Below are 16854 nucleotides of genomic sequence, written 5' to 3' on the forward strand. Positions count from 1 at the left end.
GCGCCAGCCGCAGCCGGTAGCCACAGCCCCGGGATCTCCCTTTGACCCCTGCCCCACGCGTCTGCCCTTCTCTGGGGGACGGCGGTGAGCTCCCCAGGCCCCACCGTTGGCAGGGCCGCCCCCACGGCCTGCTCCAGGGAGGCGTCGCGCAGAGAGCACGGCTCCAGGGTCCTCCGGGGTCCTGCACCTGGGGAGGAGGGGCTGGCCGAGTGGCGGAGGTCTGGGAGCCCTCTGTGGTTTGATCTTTGGGAACTGCTGCCAGGGGCAGGGGTGATGAGGCCCAGCGACCGCAGGAGGGACCAGCCTCACCAGGTGACAAGCAGGGAACAAGAGCGCAGCCCCCAACACGGTATCTGATGGCATCTGCCAGGATTCTGGTCCCGAGCACCACGAAGCACCCTGACTTTGAACCTCAGAATTGCGGCCCTGGACAGGTTTGGACGTCGCCCGCGGGGGCGTCAATCATGAATGGCAAGGCTCCCGCCCACTCCTTGGGCCAACTGTGGATTGAGAGGCCTGGCAGGATGGCGGTGTCCTGACCTGGAACCCCAGAGTTGTGACCTTGAATGGTGGTGTTCCATAACAGCACGGCAGCGCGCCGAGCTGCAGAATTCCAACCTGACACAGGATTCCAGTCCGGACCTCCAGGGCCGGGCACCTTGGTGTCCACTGATTGTCTCCAACACCCAAGGTCCCCGTTGGGAAGAGCAGCGCTGCCCTGACGCACGAGGCCAGAACACCGAAGTCCACGGGGAAGCCTCCACAGTTCCTGCTGTGGGATAAGCCAGTTGCTCCAATGACCATGGCGATGGTAAAAAACAGCAGTGAATCCTGGCACGAGGGTGTGTGTGCCAGGAGCTTGGCTTTGTGCTCCACATCCCTGTCCCATGCAGTCCTCTGGACCTCACCGGAGCTTGTCATTCCCAGTTCACAGCCGCGAATTCCCAGGCTCAGAGGCGGCCCAGTTTGCTGGCTCAACAGGCAGCCCTCCTCCGGCCACTGGGTCAGTGGCTGCCGCCCCTCATTGGCTGGTATGTTCCGCGGATTCACCTGAGAATTTCCCGACTTGCGACTTGCTTGACATCCACCAGGGCATGAGCCGCCTTGAGCTTGGGAGCCTCCTCCAGCTGGGTGGGATGTCACCTGTCCCAGCTGGGTGGGACCTGCACCCTGGGCTGGGCTGTGGCCAGGTGTAAGAAGAGGGCCAGGATGTGAGGACTGATTTTGTGTCAACCCGGCCGTGCCACAGGGCGTCCAGGTCCAACATCTCCAGGGTCTGTGAGTGTCTGTGAGTCTTCTGGATGACGTTGGCCAGAAGGTTGCGCCATCCCGTTGTTGTTGCGCCCCAGCAGCCGGGATGTGGGTGTCCTCCTGCCCCAGGACGGGGATTTCCACCCAGGGCGTCCCTGGGGGCTCAGACTTCAGGACTTGGACTGAGTGACACCACCAGCTGCCCTGGGTTCCCACACCAGGGGACTTCTCAGGCACCATAGTTCCTCATAACAAATCGCATGTGCATACCTCTCTTACTGCTTCTGTGTCTCTGGTGAACTTTAACAGAGGACCTGATCTGACTCCCACACCCCATCCCTCTCATCCCTCAGGTGGAAGGACTCAGAGGCAAGAAACCATCCCCCCTCCATTTCCAGTCTATTGCAGGGGTCAAAACCAGAAGCCCTGGGGCCAGGCATGGTGGCACATGCCTGTAATCCCAGCAACCCCAGAGGCTGAGGCCGGAGGACCACGAGTTAAGAGGCCAGCCTCAGCAATTTATCAAGACTGTGTCTCAAAATAAGAAGGGCCGGGGGCGGGGTGTAGCTCCGCGGTGAAGTGCTTGCCTCGAGTGCAGAAGGCCCTGGGTTTAATCCCAGCGCCACAGAAAGACAAAACAGTGAAGCCCCAAAGCCTGTATGTGGGGCCGGGCATGTCCCCCAAGACTGTTTAATGTTTTAAAATTACTTCCCAACATTAAAAACTTGGGAGAGCTGACCACAGACCTGCTGCTCCCTGCTGCCCTCTGGGGCAGAGGCTGTGTGAACTGGCCCCCTGGGGCCTGCCGGGGCCTCCTGTCCTCCTGCTGGGTTAACAGAGGCCCCATGTGCGCCCCTCGGCAGGGACCTGCTTTTCCTTTGAGGGATTCTCTGGAGCCGAGGGGTCCTCCTGGCCATCCAGGGCAGGGCTGGCTCCAGGGCGCAGGCCCCCGCTGAGTAGGGAGCCCCTGGCTTGGGGCTCTGTGTGGCCATCATCGACGCCCACTGATTTGTGACCAAGAGGCACGTTTTTCGTTGGCGTCCTGCAGATTCCGTCAGCTGGCCCTGCCGCTGGGGCCCTGGGGAAGTCGGCCCGGACCCCGCACACCCCGTCCCAGGCCTGTCCCAGTCTGTGGTGGACACCCCTTGGGATGGGCCAATTCTCTCAGCAAGAGATCAGCAAGGGACTTTCTTACAAGGGGGACTTGGGGCAGCTTCCTGGAGGAGAGGAGACAGAACAGGGGACTCCCTGGGGTACTGTGCATAGTTTCCTGGCCAGTGGAGAATGCGCCATTTGTCCCTCAAAGTGTGGGGGAGTGGGATGGCCAGGGGGGATGGCCATGGGGGAGGCCAAGGGAGCGTCTGGCCTGCAGCCATGCCTTGGTGCGTGAAGAGACCCAAGAGTCCCCGCCATGGAGGACATCAGTGGGGAAGGGGGTGGCGAGGTCTGGGGCAGACCTTGAGAAGGAAGGACCTGCAGGCACCTGGGCGCTGGGCCCGGCCTGTACCACCTGCCGCATGGGTGAGGACAGGGGAGGAAATGGGTCTCCCCGGATCTCGTGCCACAGCATCCCAATTGTGCACCCAGACCAGCCCTCTCCCACGCACCCCGGAAACCAGAGACACAGAGCTGCTTGGCCCTCCTTCCCTCCCTCTCTCACGTCCCTTGGAGTCCCCCTCCTCTGCACCAGGCCCCAGGTGACTTCAGAACACGGATCGGCACAGAGTTCCTGGACAGGGCTGGGAAATCGTGCGTGTGAGGCTTTGGGCCTCACGTCTGGAAGCAGCCGCGCACATTCCCATAAAACTGCCTCCCCGCCCCCACCCGCTGCAGGATCCACACGCCAGTAGCGAACGGTCCTCTGAAATGTCCTGCTTCATGGGGGGAGATGACGCCAGCTCAGAAGAAAGCAGAATACAGGAGGGGGTGTGGACGGCACCGGGGAGGTGGACGGAGGCCTGCAGAGGAAAGCTCACTTCTGCAGTGTGGGGCAGAAGTCAAGTTCAGGTTCACGGCCAAGGCCTCCAACACGGCCCGAGGCCCTTTCTGACGGGGCCTGTTGCTCTCTATCAACACACCTTGCTTCTCCTCTGGTGTTCAGTGCCCACCTCCTTCTGGAGGCTGGAGCTCCAGGGCGACGTGGGTTACTTATTTACTTATCCCTTCTCTCTCTCTTCAACCCGTCTTTGGAGGAACCATCTCTTTCCCATTCTCAGTCTCTTGAAAATGTCAGCTCCTGGCATTGACATGTGACCCAGACCTGGCTAATGACGGGTTCAGGGATGGACCGATGAAAATCAGCCTCGATTTTGCTGAGACCATTGAGAAAGAGACCTGCTTCTCCCCAGGAAGGAAGCCTGGGGTTGCAAGAGGCCGTCTTTCCAACCACAGTGGCGCAGCCTACTGAGAAACCAACACAGAAGAGCAGCACTTAGGTCCTGATGACATATTTCAGCCCCTGGATCCAGTCTTGCCTGAAGCCTTACCTAACTCAGGGCTTTTAAAAGCCCATTTGAGCTGCATTTCTGTCTGCTGCAAGCAGAAGAATCCTAGAAGGTACACAAAGGCTTCTCAAGTGCCTGGCACTAGCGTCGGCCGCACTAATCCTAGGCCACCCTGAAACAGGCGCACACGCCCTGGGAATGGGAGGGGACTGAACCAAGCTGCAGTCACTGTTTCAAGGGACATGAAGGATGTGCAATCCTGTCCACAGGGAGGAGATGGAGTCCTGGAGCCGTCAATACACAGATTGATTCAGTCTTGTCATTTCATCCAGAAATACTTAGTATGTGTCTAAAAGGTCAAGATTTTGAAAACGCTATTGCACAGCGGCTCTGCCCGGGCCTGCTCTGCCGCAGGGCAGTGGGGGTTCTGACGGTGGAGAGCACTCAGGGGCTGGGCCACCCCTCGTACCTCCACCTGCGTCTCTGCTCCCCACAGGCGGCTGCCCGGGGACCCTGGGCTGCCTCTTGGGTACACCTGGCTCTGTGGAGATGCCAAGGCAGGGCTGGCCAAGGCCAAGGCCCGAGGATCATCTGGGCCCTGGGGAGCCATCAGTGGACACCTCGGCTGTTCTCAGAAGCTGCTTGGTCCCAGGTCCGTCACCAGGCAGATGTGGGACCGCTGTAGGTGACATCTCACCCTCAATGTCAGGTTCGGCCGCCGGCCCCAGAGCCCAACGAGGGCTCTCTGCAGGAAAGTGGAACTGAGAGGGGCGGGGACACCTCAAGTGTCTAAGTCAGTTCTGCCTCTTCTCTGTGATGAGGGAAAGGCCACCTGTCCCTGCCCAGGGAGCATGAGGGGGACAGGGAAAAGGCAGGTAGAGACAGGAAGGAAACGGGTGGGCCTGGGTGACCCTTGCCTTGTAGTGAGATCCCTCCGATGGGTCACCACAAGGTCAAGTGCATTTGTTCACTTCTGTGCTCAACAAACCTCCACTGACATTTAACAGCAGCAGTGGTGACCGCGAGGACACTCGCCGGGTGCTTCATACAGCAGCCCTGGTTGCTGTGAAGCTCCCCAAATTATAAGTTAGGAAACTGAAGCCCAGAGAAGTTAAGTCATTCCTGAAAGAGCACACAGCGCCCATGGGGCTGAGCAGGGATTTGAACCAGACAAAGGGGCGGCACAGCCTGGGTTTGTGAGCCTTGCTGCCTCTAGGCCGGGCCTGCTCCCCGTCCTCCCAATGGTATGAACGCCAGGCTTCCAGAGCACAGAGGGGGAGCCATCCACGCTGCTGGAGGGGGCTGCGGGTGTCACAGGGAGGGTTAAGAAGGTGTCCCAGAGGAGGCTGGGGGGAAGCCTGGCCTTGAGGGTGAGAGAGAGGAAGAAAGGGGCGCAAGGCAGAGGAGGGATCAGCTTGGGAAGTTGGGTGCAGCCCTCGGGAAGGAAGGAGAGTCAGGGGCTGCACAGTTGAGGACGGTGGTCTCTGGGTCCTGGGGAGGAGGTGAGGGTAGAAGGCTTGGCTGGGCCTGAAGAGCAGGCAAGGAGTTGGGGCTCTGTGGGCAGCAGAGGGGCTTTGGATGGGATGGTCAGCACGAGCACCTGGCTGCTCTCCAAGGAGGCACTGGTTGGGGAAAAGTGGAGGCAGGGAGGCCAGGGTGAAGGCTCAGGGATCAGAGGAGAGGTCAGAATTCCGTGGTGACCCTGAGGTCCTCTCTCTGGCCTCACCTGCTCCTACTTCCTGCTGCCTCAGGGCTCCAGCCACAACAGCCACTTGAATGTCCAAGAGGGCCGTGGGCACCCCAGGGCCTTAGCACCTGCTGTTCTCTGCACACGACACTCCCCCTCAAGTGTCTGAGCACCCTCCTCCCTCCCTCCCCACAGGTCTCTGCTTAACTGGCACCTTCTGGGTGGGGCCTTTCCTGAGCCCCATGGCCAAGCCCTGCCTAAGCACTGTCCCCGCCCTGCAGCCTTTTCCCAAAGTGCCCCCAAATATACTGACTGAGGTCAGGCACGGTGGCGCACACCTGTAATGCTGTGGCTCGGAGGCTGAGGCAGGAGGGTCGCGAGTTCAGAGCAGCCTCAGCCAGTTAGCAAGTCCTAAGGAGCTCAGTGAGACCCTGACTCTAAGTAAAACACAAACTAGGGCTGGGGACCTGGCTCAGGGGTCGAGAGCCCCCGAGTTCAATCCCTGGTACCCCCCAAAATACACAGATTGGTTCAGTCTTGTCATTTCATCCAGAAATACTCAGTGTCTAAAAGGTCAAGGTTTTGAAAACGCCATCGCACGGCGGCTCTGCCTGGGCCTGCTCTGCTCGCTGCTCCCCGACTGCAGTAGCCGCTCGGTGGGCGCTGGCACCTCTGTTCTCTGCCCGCCCAGTGCCCAGCATGCAGCAGGAGCATAATAAAGCTCACTGAACGCCTGGACACAACTGGTCGCAACCCAATGGCTCGTGGCCGACTCTGCGGGCCTTTGTTACGGTGACCATCTGGTTCCTGCAGTTCCGCGTGGCCCCGGGGTCGTCAGGCCACTGTACAGAGGAGGAAGCCGAGCCTCGGCCGGGACCAGGGACAGCCGGGCTCCCAGGCCCCTGCGCCTCTACAAGCACCCCAACCCGGCCCCCTGCCCTGCCACCGCCTGCTCCAGCTCTCGCCCTCTGGCCCCTCCTGGTCCCTCCTGGCCCCGCGGGCCTCTCCACCAGCATCCAGCCAGCAGAGGCCAGGGAGGCTGCAAAACACGCTCGCGCACCGCGGAGGCCATCCGGCCCCAGATGCGGCGGGGCTGAGGACCAGGCTTCCAGCAGCGAACGAGCAATGGCAGGGCAGGTCCTGCGGCCACCAGACCCCTTCTTCTCGTCAGGTGGTGGCACTCTGTCTCCTCCAGGACGGTGTGGCTCCTTCAGTCACGCTGCCCCGCTGCCCAGGGTCCTACTCTGCGGCAGGCACTGAGAGGTGAGAGTGGAGGAACCCGTCAGAGGAAGATGAACAGCAGGTGAGGGCAGTGGACAGTGCAGGGGGTCTTTTAAATGGAGTGTCCCCCTGAGGAGATGGCAGTGGGGCTGGGCTTGATGGATGGGGGAAGCGAGTGTTGCAGCTTCTGTGGGAAAACAGTCCCAGGCAGAGAAGGAGCCTGTGCAAAGGCCCTGGGGCAGGAGGGTGCCTGGTGAGCCTGAGCCCCGGTGAGGAGACCAGGTGAGGAGACCAGGTGAGGAGACCAGCACAGGAGGAACCAAGTGATGGGGTGGGAAACTGGGGGGGAAGGGGCTGGGACACACCGGGCCACGGGCCCTGTGGGTAGATGCTGGTGAGGACTTGGTTTTTCCACATCTGAGATGAAGCCACGGAAGGTTTTGACAAGAGAGTGAGCGGCTGGGTGGAGGAGAGATGGCAGTGGGAGGCGGCCTCTGCAGTGGTTCAGGCAGCAGAGGGGCGGCAGGGCAGCGGTGTGTGGTGAGGAGCGGCCACATTCCGGACACCTGTCACTCACACACTTCACTCCCTGCTCTTACCCCACCAGGCTTTCATGGGTGGGAGAGAGGTGGTGAGGCTGTGCTGGGTGGTCACCAGTGACGTCCACGGCAGCTGGCTATGGCCCCTTCCTGCCTGCCCAGCACCGTGCACAGGGTTCCGCACTGTGCTAGCACCCCCGACCCCACCATCCGGGTCGTCCTCCCAGGCTGGGCTTCGCGGCCCGTCCAATGCCTCAGACTCACCCAGGACAAGTGGCCCTGGGAACGGGATGGCCACGTGCGCAGGATGGAATCAGCCCTTCCCTCACACGGTGCAGAGGCCTGACGTACGACCCAAACTACAAAACCCTCAGAAGAGAACCTGGGGGAAGCCAAACCACTGGCTTTGGCCGTGATTCCTTGGCTCAGGTCAGGAGAGAGAAATCGATGAGCTGACTTGACAGAACTGAGTCCGGCTGGGAGGCCCGGGCGCCGTCCCCAGCCCGGGGAGCAGAGAACACTAAAGCTACTGTGCCTCAAAGGCCACACAACAGGCCCCAAGCCACCTGAAGAACTCGAGGAGGTCTCTGCAGACCGCGTGCGATCTGGTGTTTGAAACCAGGTGTGATTCAGACACGTGGTCACATGTGAAGGCGCAGTGACAGCAAGGCCCACTGAGGCCGGTTCAACAGTGAGCAAAGAAGACGCAAAGGACCGCGAGCAGCTGAAGAGGCTCCTCGCCAGTCGGGTTTCTAATTAAAAGCACAGGAGACTCGGCTTGTGAGCAGGAGGCTGCTGACGAGGATGCGGGGACAGCGTGGCGGGTCCCCGAAGAACTAATGACAGAATCACACGTGCCACTCCCGAGCATGGAGCCACTGGTGTGCCCGTGTCCCCAGCAGCATGGGTCACACCAGCCCAACAGGTGGAAGCCACAAGGGCCCACAGGTGACCAAAATGACCCACACGATGTGGGGTGGGTGAGGGACGCTCGGACTCGCAGCACCGAGGCCCTGAGGACACTGCGCTCAGTGAAAAGCCACCAAGGAGCACAGTCAGGCCCCAGGCGTCTCCCAGAGGCGGAACTCGCGGGGACAGGAGCCGCGGGCTGAGGCCGGGCAGCTGTCGTCCGTGAGCCGGGCCTTCAGTTTTGTAAGACGGAAGGGTCCGGAGCCGGTGATGGTGCTGGGCCGTAAGCTCAAGGGCAGTTAGGACAGCAAATCTCGTGTCACTGTATTTTGCCACAATTTTGGGGGGAGTCCCTGGGGGTGGCATTTGGCCTTGGCCTGGTGAGTCTCCCAAGGCCCAGGTGGCCCCGGGTGCACCCGGGAGGAGCAGGCTCCACGCTGGGCCCCATGGCACCCGCTCCCCACTCTCAGAGGGGTGAGGTGTCCGGGGGCTCCCATTGCCACGGGGTGGGATTAACCCAGGCGGAACCCAGCTCTTGAGCGTGGGGCTCACACGACCTCATGTCCTCTTTGTGACCTGTGTCACCAGAACTTAAGAATGGGCACCCTGGATATCGGCCTGCGAGTCCTGGCCCCCATCCCACCCACCCCATGTGGAGGCCGGGTGCTGCCTGCCCTGAGCCCCACCTGGCCACGTCCACTCTGATCAGAGGCGCCACAATCATGACACCCACAGAGGGAGGGGGGACCTATCATCTCCATCATCCACTAAACGATGCTTGGTGCTAACCTGTGTCCCTAGTAGTCCCATCTGGTGGTCTTTGGGGACAAGGTCATTCTCGACCTGGGACCAGGAATACTCTGTAAGGGGGGGGACACTGACAAACCTCTCATCTCCCCCACTTCTGCACGTGAAGCTGGGACGCTAGGGCTGCGTCCAGGAGATGACATCTCATTTCCTGAAGGTCACTGGCACAGCCCAGAGGTCAAAGTCAGGGAGTCCCCGGTGGGCTCCGTGCCAGCCCCCACAGCCGCGTGACCCTGGTCCAGCCTCGGTTTCCACAGCTATGCCACGAGGACCATGCCCTTCCCTACCAGGGTGACGGAGGGAGCTGGATTGAAAGTGGCGTTGAATGCCCTTCTCACCGCGCCAGGCCAGGGCCGGGACCAGAGCCGAGCAGCTGCTGCTGTTTACCAGGAGACGAGCTGACGGGGCCCAGCCGGCCCTGCAGCCCCTGCCTTTAAGACAATCCCGAGAGCACATCGGGGGTAAGAGGTCTCCGTGGCCCAGGGGACGGGTCACTGGTTGGTTTTCCAGAACCGGATCCTAACACAAGGACCTGAGTAGATTCTATGGGAAGTGATCCCCGAAAACCTTGGTAGGAGAGCAGGCAGGAGAGGGTGAATGGGGCGTGTCACCAGGCGCATAACTGCTGGGGACAGCGAGAACCTTGTCCTGCTGGGGAACCCTGGAGCGGCCTCCTGGTGGCACCCCCGGGCGGAGCTGGGGCACTCACACACTCCTCCGTCAGTCAGGAGCTGCCGGGGGCAGTGGGCCGCTGCCTTGACTGGACCGCAGTGGCCAGAGGAAGGCTCTAGGCTGGCAATAGCACGTGTCGTTTTATAAGAATAATCATATTTTGCAAAGGAGCTTATTTATCTTGCACGACTGTCAGGAGGATCAAATAAAATGAGAATTAACAACAACAACACAACCTTGCAGTCCCCGAGGTCCTGGGAGAAGCCAGCTCTCTCCCAGGGCTTGGTGCACATTGAGGCCTTTACCTCTGTGGGGCCGGCCACCACCCTCGGCCTGCGGTGCCTGAGGAGCCGCACAGGGAGCTGCGACAGTTTCCCCTGAGCCACGCAGTCAGGGAACAGAAGAGCCAACCCCGAACCTGGACCGTCCAGCTCTGACCTCAGGGCTCCCACGCAGGACGTCATGAATGTGCACAGGACACCCAGGGCTGGGTAGGCAGTTGGTGCCTAATGTGTGCTTGTTCTCTTCCAGTTAATTAAGCTCTGGCGAGCCGCTCCCTGGCCCGTTTTTCGCTTCTCAAGCATTTCCACGGCTTCCAGCCCGGGCGCTGGGGCTTCTCCAAGCCCCTGAGAGACCGACTGCCAACGCACGTCCTGGCCAAGTGTCCTGGGGGGACGGAGACCCCTAAGCCTCTGTGGGGTGGTGCTAGGGGTCAGAAAGGCCTAGGGAGAGCCCTGGACCTTTCACTGATTTGCCATGTGACCCAGGTAGGTCACGGAAGCACCTGGGACCTCCGGGTGTCCCTGATCAAATGACATAATGGGTTTATGGAGCCTGGCTTCAAAACCCCCACAGGCCATCCCAAGTCACCCTTGGGACAGCCCTGGGGGCGGGTTTGTCATCTCTCCCGTTTACATCTCTCCCAGGGCTGGGTGACCCACAGCCAGCCTTCCGAATCTCTACCCGATCGTCCCCCAAACACAAACAGCCATCTGGGACGTGCGGGGCCAGCAAGAGCCTCGGCTGGATGACTCAGAGGCCCAGGGTCCCCTCATTTTTCCTGAGAATCATGCATGAACCCCCGGCTCAGGCCAAGGAGGCCGCAGCCTTACAAGAAGCACAGAACCCCAAAGGACCACGGACAGTGACCCCACAGTCGGCACCAGGGCACATCGGCTGCCAAGAGGAGTTGGGGAGGACCTGCGAGCACGCTGCGGCCCGCGAGGGCTCCCGAGGGCCAGGCCCTGGGGGAACGGCTTTAGGTGGACTTTTTTTCTCTAAATGGCCCCAGTGGCTGCCTCTCTAATTCCCACTTCACGGGTAGGAAACTGAGACGCAGAGGAGGAGAGGGACTTGTCCAAAGTCACCCTCCTGGGAAGAGGAGTTGTCCTCAGAGCTGATGTGGGTGACCCAGGCCACCACAGGACACCGTCCCTGAGCACGACTCCCACCTTTAAGTAGAACAACAGAGATTCCGACCCAGGCGCTCCCTAGTTCCAAGTTTCACTCACGTCTGAAATCTCACTGCCCCGTCCCCGCAGCCCCGAGGTGGCAGGGGCTCAGGGGATGAGCTCAGGGAGCTTGAACGCCCTGCCCCAGTTTCCAGGGCTCAGGAGCACAGGCTTGGGGACCAGAGGGACGTGGACACACCCGGCTTTGCCGCTCGCACTCTTTGATGAGCGTTTACTGAACGCTGAGCTGAGCGAGCCGGGCGAGTGGCCTCCGCTCCCGGAGCCGCCGTTTCCTCTCCTGCAGAAGGGTCTTGGCATCACGGATCAAACTCTTCCTTCCCTTGCCTGGAAGAGCTCAAGGCCTGCTTTCCCAGTTTCCCCTACAGCTAAAGCACGAGCCTGCGGCCTGATCCTGGTCAACAGGATTGTCACGAAAGTCTGCTAGGATGCTCCGGGGAAAGATCTCCCCCCAAGGAAAAACAGTGGAGAAAATGCCCCTCTTCCTGGGTAGGACATCATTGGGTCTCCATTTGAGGACTAGAACTGGGCAGCCATCTTGTGATGTGAGGCTTCCAGCTGAGGACCAAGTCATTGGCAGGGGTTGGAGTAGAGTCTAGAACCCTGAGGGCATCGTGGAGCCAACAACTCCGCCCTACCCCAGTCACCCTGGAAAGTGGGCTACACGGGATGGTTCACCTCCTCTTTCCTATGGAAGCCGCCTGGACTTTTCCATTCTGTTACTTACAGCCCAGAGCAGCCCTGCTGGACACAGCACCTGATCAGCTCGCTGGAAGGATTTCGGTGAGACAGCGCACACGAAGTCCCCTGACCGAGCCCGGCACCATCAACAGAAGCTACTCTAGAAACCTGGGCCTTCCAGAGAAGGCAGACACTCAGGGCCGGTCCAGGGATGCCCCTCGCTCCACCGAGAGAAGCCTACAGTTCTCCCAGAAAGCCCAAGTCCAATGGCGGCCCAGCACCTCTACAGGGACACCGGGTGGGGCTGACCCCCTCCACACAGGAACCAGTCAAGCCGCCTTCTGCCTAATGGGTTTTGATTTTTGCTCCCCTGACAGAGCAGCGGAGGCCTGTGCTCTTGTTTGCTCGAGTTGCCAGAACATCCCATCAATTATTAACGCTCGGCTCTGCCTTCCTGGTCCTGCGGGCAGAAGGAGTGGGTCTGGGGCCACCCAGCCCACCGGGCCCAGAAGGACCCTGCTCTCCTCACCCCAACACCACCTGCTCTGCCAGGTGCTGAGCTGAACCTCGACAGTGTGGAGGCTGCGAGCTGGGCCTCCACTTCACAGGTGGGGGGTGGGGGGAAGGTAGCTGAGGTGGGGGAGGGGGAGGGGGAGGGGAGGTGGGTGGGGGAGGGGAAGGTGGGGTTGGGGGGGGCGGGGGGGGGCTGAGAGGGTTGAAGAAACCGCCCAAGGTCCGAGGCTGGGGAGATGGCGGAGCTGGCCTAGAGAGAGGGTCTGTCCTTGTCCTTCAACTGGGACATGTGGCCACGTCTGCACCTCACAGCCCCCTGGGAATGACCCCCCACTTGTCGTCTCCCTTTGTGGCCTCTGAGAAAGGCCGTGGTCCTCCCTGTTGTGACAGGCCAGGCGTCCCACCTGGGGGGCTGAGGCAGGCCAAATGCCGATGACCGTGGAGGCCAAAGGCCCAGAGGACACGCTCGCCCACAGGCGGGCAGTGAGGTCGGCAGGTTCCCAGACCTGAGTGCGGCCATCTGTGCACTCCCCACCATTCGCTCACTCACTCACTCACTCCCAGGCAGCTCCTTGGAGCAGCTCTTTGGAGCGCCTCTGGGCCAGGCACCGCGACGCCCGCTGGGAACCAGGCGGTGCGTGGACTCCACGGCGCTCACACTCCTGTGAGTGTGAAACAGACACACGGGAAGCAAACACGATTCAAAGGTGCACAAGGCCCAGGCAGGAAAGACACAGCATGGTGCGGCCGAGTGAGGGGAGGGGCCTCGATGGACAGGAGTCAAGAAAGGCCTTCTGTGGCCACTGCTCAAGTGGGGAATGAGGGCCAACAGCTGGCTGTGGGACAGGCTGGGGCAGCGCATCACAGGCAGCGGGAGCAGCAGGTGCAAAGGCCCTGAGGTAGGATAAGGCCTGGCCTGGGTGGGAACAGCAAGGAGGTCAGTGGGACCAGAATTGAATGGACTAGAGGAGAATGGAGGACATGAGCTCAGAAAGGTCCCGAGGAGCAGACTCTATAGGCCCTCGAATGCCGTGACGGAGTCTCGATTTTATTCTGAATAGCTGGGAAACCTCGGGAGGATTTTAAATAGATGAATAATGTGATCCAATTTACATTTTGAAAAGTTCACTTTGGTGGTTGTGTGGGGAATGGCTTGCAGGGGGCAAACGGGGAAGCAGGGAAACCGGGGAGGAGGCTGAGGTACTTAATCGTGTGGAAGGAACAGGGTGTTCAAAGTCACACTTGGGTTTGAATTTCTGGTTACTCCTCTTAGCCTGCTGTGTGACCTTAGGCAAGTTACTTCGTCTTTCTGAGCCCCACTATGTGTTAGGTATTTGCTCAATGGCAGTCAGGAACCTACACTAGAGACAGTGGGCCTGTCCACCTTCCTTACTTCAGCCCTGGCTGCAGAAAATCCTAGACGGTCCATCTGCCAGGAATGTGAACTGACAGCCCAGTCTGGGATCATGGAGAGGTCACGGAGCTCGTCCCCGTGGTGAGCGGATTAACCCGAGGGAGAGGAGAGGCTGCCTGTACCCAAACATTGCCTCCTGAAGCCGGAGCGCCTGCGCCCTGCCAGATGGCCACACCAACGTGCCCTTTGCCTGCTTCTTCACAAGAGGGAGGGCACCGCCCATTTCCTGCCCCTTGATCTCCCGTCTTGGGACAGCGGGGAGGAGGGAGCGCGTGCTGGCACCTCCAGGATGTGCAGTGGTGGGACTTGTGTCAGGCCTGGAAATAGCAAAATAAGTCTGTTGATCCTAAGCCGGTTAGGGGCCGGGGCCTCTGTGCTAAGAGGGAGGCTTTCTGGACACGAAACCCGGGGGCAGGATTATGGCCAGCGGCCGCCCACAGCTTCCGGGGGGAAGCCAGGTCTGGGAACCTCCCTGTCCTTTTTAGGGTCCATGGGCAAGGCTCCTTCCGCCTTCCTAGGGGCTGCCCTCTCCCACGGTGTCTCCTGGGGCAGCCCGACCTGGGAAAGGACCCACACAGTCCCCTTCAGACCAGGGGCCAGTGAGGCGCTGAGTGACCCCAGGCTGAGAGCCTAGGCTGGATGGCCCCCCAGCTCATAAGTCACAGCTGAACGCAGGACGTCCCCTCCCCCTTTCCTTGTGCCATGAATCTGTTTTCCTGCCCCCCCCCAGGAGTGCATCATCTTCTCCCAAACCAACCCTGCTGGATCTCACCATCAACCTCTCTCTCTCCTGGACCCCCGTAGTCATGAGCACACTGTGATCATCTACCCCTACGCCCAGCCCGCCGGCCACATGAGGACAGGCCCCAATTCTCCGGGCACCCTGAATCCCCGCCAGACTCAGATGAGCTGCCCAGCAGCCGGTCACCACATGCCCTGCCCTGGCTCCTGCCCCTGCCCCCGCCATTCCCAGTTCCTTCGACTTCCACCGTCACCAGGCAGCCCACCGGGCGGGATCAGACGCCTCCCTGCCCCTTCCTCTGCTTTCTCTCCAACTTTGAAATTCATCCCCTCCTCCAGCAGCCAAGGCACCTTTACACGCTGCATCAAACCACTACGGGAAGAAACTCACCCAACCCAGAAATGAAGAAAGAGCCAGCAGCCCTGTCCACAGGCCCACGCCAGCGGCGGGCACGGTATCGTCCACCCACCCCTCAGTGTCCCTTTGCCGCGTTTTCCTTACTTCTGCTAAGACTACCCGGCAGAATCTCTGCACCCTCTAACACACCTGGCAGCTGCTTTTATTTCTTCCTGGGGCAAGAGGGGTTGCCAAGAGCTGCCCTCTCCAGCCTGGGCTGGGGACTTCAGGGAACCAGACCCAGCTCTGCCCCGGCCCAGCAAGCTCCATTTCCTTCCGCCCCTGGCTTTCTGGCTGTGGCTCTTGGTAAACCCTGTGAATCACTTCCCCCAACAAGGTGGGCCAACACAGCACCGAAACATCAAAGGTCAGGCCATCAGTGCCCTTAGGAGAAGTCAGAGGGTGTTGGTCCTCACCTCTGGGACTCGGCCAGAGCCCCTCTCTTACTGGGCTTCATCACGGCGAACGCAGCGGAGTCCCCAGTCATGGCCCTGGCCTGGGTTGAGCGCCCAGGCCCCCAGCCCCGGACCCCGGCCTCACCTTGGCCGCCACCGAGGAGTTGGGCTTCTCCAGCAGGTCCCAGAGCTTCTTCCTCTTCTCGGCGCAGCACGTGTTGTCGAACTCCTCGCCCTCGCGCTCGCGCAGCGTCTCGGCCTCCCGCTTGAGCTCCTCGTTCATCTGCTCCTTCTTCTGGTGGTAGCGGGCCTGGCAGCAGGACTCCAGGTAGATCTCGTCGATGCCCCAGTAGTCCAGCTCCTGGCTGAAGCTCAGCGCGCACATCTCCTCCATCATGTGCAGCCGCCCGGTGCGGTAGAAGTTGAGGATGGAGGTGAAGGCGCCCGGGTGGCGGTCGAAGAAGTACTCGTTGTCGTCGAGGCTGTAGTCGTCGCACACCTCCAGCAGCGAGTCGTGGGTGTTGCAGTCCCGGAGCTTGCCCAGCCGCGTGCGGGGCAGGCGGTCCAGGGTGCGCCAGAGCACCTCGTGCGCCAGCCCCCCCGACGTTGAGGCGGACGCGCCGGGAGCACGCCTTGCTCCGCACGATCTCCATGGGCTCGGGCGGCAGCGAGCTGGTGGAGCGGGAGCCATGCTTCGTCATGCCCGCCGGCATAGCTGGTCCGGCCGCCCCCGCCCCCCCTGCCCCCCCAGGCCGCTGTCACTGGACGGCAAGGCCCTCTGCCGCGGGGGAGGGGGGCAGGGAGCGCTGTGGGCTGCTGGGGTGCAGGGGTTCGCGCGGGCGGGCGTCACGGCCGCCTTCTCACCTCCATCCCGACGGCTGCAAGGCAGAAAGCGAAAGCGGACACGGGTCAGCAAACCCGGAGCTGGGCCTGGCTCCTCCCCGCCTTTCCACTGGGGTCCCCGCAGACCTTGACCTTCGAGGTTTAAGCGGCTCAAGGGGGTAGGACGGCTGGACGCTGTCCCTCCCGCCGGTGCTGAAGTCCGCCCCACCCCATGGATGGAGGGAGGGGCCGCCCTTGGGGCGGGGAGAAAGCCCCAGAAGGAGCCCCTGGACCCCCGGAAGCCCTACCCTGGGCTTCCGCGGCCCTGGAGCGACCTAGCCACTCGGGGCGCTGTCCGCCCCGTCGAGTGCTGAAACTCCCTTCCCTGTGGGTCTCTCGTTTGAGTCCCGAACCTGGCCCCGCAATGTGGAGGGAGGGGAACAGCATGAAAAACTTTCTTCCTTCCTTCCTTCCTTTTTAAAATGACTTCTCATTTTCCACCTTCCTTTGCTGGAGATAACCAGGATGGGGGCAGGGGAATGGCAGTGGGTTTGCTTTTTCTAAATCTTTAAAGATCTCGGGGAGATTCTGGGGACTTCCAGATGCCCACCTGTCAGAGGTCACCGTGGGCAGCGTGTTCACCTGTCCCTCTGCCCCGGAGCGACCCCTCTGCACATATCACCGGGGCACCTCGGGAGGTCGCTCGGGCGACTGGGTGGGCCCGAAAGACGCAAAGCCAAGCCTCTTGCGGGGTTCCGCCCCTCCCTCTGCGCCCCCTACCCCACCGCAGGAGGGGCACGAGGAGTGCTCGGAATCCGCCTGCTCCATCCTCCCCTCGCTGCTGCTGCTGCTCCTCCTCCTCCTCCTCCTCCTCCTCCTCCTCCTTCTCTGC

The 16854-nt window shown here is 61.2% G+C and overlaps 1 protein-coding gene across 1 annotated transcript in view; it reads right to left on the reverse strand.

Moving 5' to 3' along the window:
• Nucleotides 1-16734, reverse strand: part of Kcnb1 (potassium voltage-gated channel subfamily B member 1) — an 86650-nt gene extending 69916 nt beyond the window's left edge. The window contains 3 exon segments of the mRNA XM_048810831.1: nucleotides 15286-15741; nucleotides 15743-16018; nucleotides 16573-16734. Coding sequence (XP_048666788.1) covers nucleotides 15286-15741; nucleotides 15743-15853 — 567 coding nt within the window. The 5' untranslated portion in view covers nucleotides 15854-16018; nucleotides 16573-16734.
• Between the last annotated feature and the right edge of the window lie 120 nt (nucleotides 16735-16854).

Source organism: Marmota marmota, unplaced genomic scaffold (genome assembly GCF_001458135.2).
Source record: "Marmota marmota marmota unplaced genomic scaffold, marMar, whole genome shotgun sequence".
NCBI classification, from domain to species: domain Eukaryota; kingdom Metazoa; phylum Chordata; class Mammalia; order Rodentia; family Sciuridae; genus Marmota; species Marmota marmota.